Source organism: Sinocyclocheilus rhinocerous, unplaced genomic scaffold (genome assembly GCF_001515625.1).
Source record: "Sinocyclocheilus rhinocerous isolate Xijiao unplaced genomic scaffold, SAMN03320098_v1.1 scaffold910, whole genome shotgun sequence".
Taxonomy (NCBI): domain Eukaryota; kingdom Metazoa; phylum Chordata; class Actinopteri; order Cypriniformes; family Cyprinidae; genus Sinocyclocheilus; species Sinocyclocheilus rhinocerous.
In genome coordinates, this window is record NW_015667266.1 from 519341 (window position 1) to 522311 (window position 2971).

The 2971-nt window shown below is 32.9% G+C and overlaps 1 protein-coding gene across 1 annotated transcript in view; it reads right to left on the reverse strand.

Moving 5' to 3' along the window:
- Window positions 1-1621: 1621 nt before the first annotated feature.
- LOC107733391 (chloride channel protein 2) overlaps window positions 1622-2971 on the reverse strand; it is a 17189-nt gene continuing 15839 nt past the window's right edge. The window contains 2 exon segments of the mRNA XM_074560154.1: window positions 1622-1807; window positions 2651-2737. Of these exon segments, the coding sequence (XP_074416255.1) occupies window positions 1664-1807; window positions 2651-2737 (231 nt within the window). The 3' untranslated portion in view covers window positions 1622-1663.

A 2971-nucleotide genomic window follows, 5' to 3' on the forward strand; every position in this document is an offset into this window, starting at 1 on the left:
ACAGCGTCTGCTTCAGTGAGGACATTGTGCGGCTCCAGTGATGTGTGTGTGAACCGTCTCTCTCTCTGTCCAGCAGTGGTTAACTAATGCTAACCGGTTAAACCTTCTACTAACCAACCTTGCTGCAGGAGTTGGGAAAACTGTCACTAACACCACAAAAACGACTCTAAAAACTCTCATTCAGTGTAACAACTAATTAAAAGGAAATACAAAAAGAAAAGTTGCAAAGTAAAATATTAAGACGTTCACAGATTCCACTTTTTTGTTTTATTGACTTTTTGTGTCTGCAAACACAATGACACATCAAGAACACGTGTGTATAGAGTTTCTGCACTTCTTTGGAAAATAGTGGGGTAAAAACATGCATTGATTTACCAAAATATAACATATTAGGGCTCAGGGTAATTAAACAGCAAACAATTATACTGTACATTCAATACAAACATATGCATGATGTAATATATAAACAGCACAAATAAACCTCTTCAGAAAAACTCTCAGCTTTTGTTTCTCACGTCTGAATAACAGGACGTGTTGACACAAACTATAAAAAGTGCAAATTTTTTCCCAGTATTGTTGTAATTATTATACCTTTTAGAACAGCATTTAAATTTCTTGATTTATAAATCAAGAAACCAATAAAAAGTGCATAAAACCCCCTAATATTATTGTAAATATTATACTTTATTTAATAGCATTTCAAATTGATTGATTTATGATCAAGAGTCCAATAAAAAGAGCAACTTCCTACCAATATTACTGTAATTATTATATTTATTTATTTAACAGGCATTTTAATTTTCTTTATTTATGATCAAATAACCAATGAAAAGTGCAAATTTTTCACCAATATTGGTGCAATTATTATATTTTATTTATTTAACAGAATTTCAACTTTCTTGATTTTTGATCAAGAAACCCATAAAAAGTGCACATATTTTTATTAATCTAAATAACAGCATTTTTATTTTCTTGATTTATAATCAAGAAACAATAAAAAGTGCACATTTTCCCCAATAAGTAAAACTATTATACTGTTTATTTATTTATTTATAAATAAGTAAATTTATAAATAAATTTATACTGTTATTATTTAACTTGATTTAATTTTCTCTGTCTGTTTTTCTCTGTCATGTTGCAATTAAATGCATTGCTGTGCAACTACAGTTTTAAAAAATGCATTAGTCAGAAATGTTATTCAGAAAAGGTATTTTTTGTTCCCTTGTTGAAAACATCAATAATAAAATTTAAAAAAACTGTTAAACTAAAAGTGCACATCCTTACATGTTAACATAACCTAAATGAATCAGATGGACAGATGCAGAGTGGTTTGGCTTAAAATGAAAATAACATGAAAAAAAAAAATGCAAGTAACTAAAAGAGCAGCGTTTGATGGCCATTGCATTCAAAGAACAATCTGAATATAAAAAAGAAAAACAAAAGCGAGGGAATTCAAGGAAATGTCTAAAAAAATCATTACTTTTTAGGCCATTTCTGTAACAAACACACACACACACACATTTCACAAACACATGAGGACAGAAAGACTTAAACGCGGGCGGATCTCATGAATCCACCAATAAAAACAGACCCAGAGCAGAAAGTGTCTCTGTTTGTGCGTTTGGCTCCTGGCTCAGCTGTAACTTCGCCGCTCGCTGGTGTTTTAGCTGATCTGATGCTCCAGTAGTTTGAGGAGTTCGGTGGTCTCGGTCCTGGATCCTCGAACGCCTCGGTCTCTGAAAGTGGCCAGAACGGGACGCAAGCTTACGCCGTCCGCCGGCAGGGAGCCTTCGATGGCTTTACACAACTACAACACACACCAGAGCCAGTAATGGGCAGTTTGGTTATATTTTTGTTTGTTCATTTCATTTGGCCTTTTTAAAAGACGTCTCTGCTGCTCACCAGTGGTGCATTTATTTGATCAAAAATACAGTAAAAATAGTATAATATTATTACAATCTAAAACAGCTGTTTTCTCTGTGAATATCTGTTAAACTGTAATTTATTCCTGTGATCTGCAGCTGTATTTTCAGCATCATTACTCCAGTCTTCAGTGTCACATGATCTTCAGAAATCATTCTAATATGCTGATTTGCTGCTCAGGAAACATTTCTGATTATTATCAATGTTGAAAACAATTCATATTTTTGTGGAAACTGTGAAACATTTAATTTTTCAGGATTCACAGATGAACAAAGTTCGAAAGAACAGCATTTATTTGAAATGGAAATCTGCTGTAACATTATAAATGTCTTCTTTAATGATCAATTTAATGAGACCTTGATGAATAAAAGCATTAATTTCTTACAGTAGTGTACATTAAAATGTACTAATTTAGCATAAAATGGAATTTACTGATCCTTAAAATACATATTTATCTCACAGAATGTTTACAATCTTAGAAAATGCACTACAAATGAACTAGAACTAGCTTTTAAACTTTTAAAGACCAGCTTCATAGTATAGCACATCACAGCTGTTATAACAATATTTTCTTACTGTGATTAACCTTTTAATAATCTTAAGAGCTTTTTTTCTGCTACAAAGAAACATTTGTGCAATGGAAAGTTTCTATGGATGTTCAAGGTTGAACATGATAACAATAAAGGAGCTCTTGAATGTCATTTTTGTGTGATTGATGAACTCTCACCTCTTTCAGTGAAACGACTCCGACAAGTCGTCCGATGCTGGTGACGTAAGCGTAATCCAGATTCAACACAGAAAACATGCTGTGAGTCTGTCGGAGAGGAAACAATACAGATGTTAAATGGGAATATCAAAGCAAACCACATGTTTCTTCCTCTTCTCAAATAATGTTTCATGTGACATACTGTACTGTTAACAACACATTTACTGAAATTAACTCCAGAAACTCGTCTCGTTCAGAAATCATCATGATAATGACGTCACTATTTTGTCCCCAGACTAAAGCTAAACACACACACACACACACACACACACACACACACAC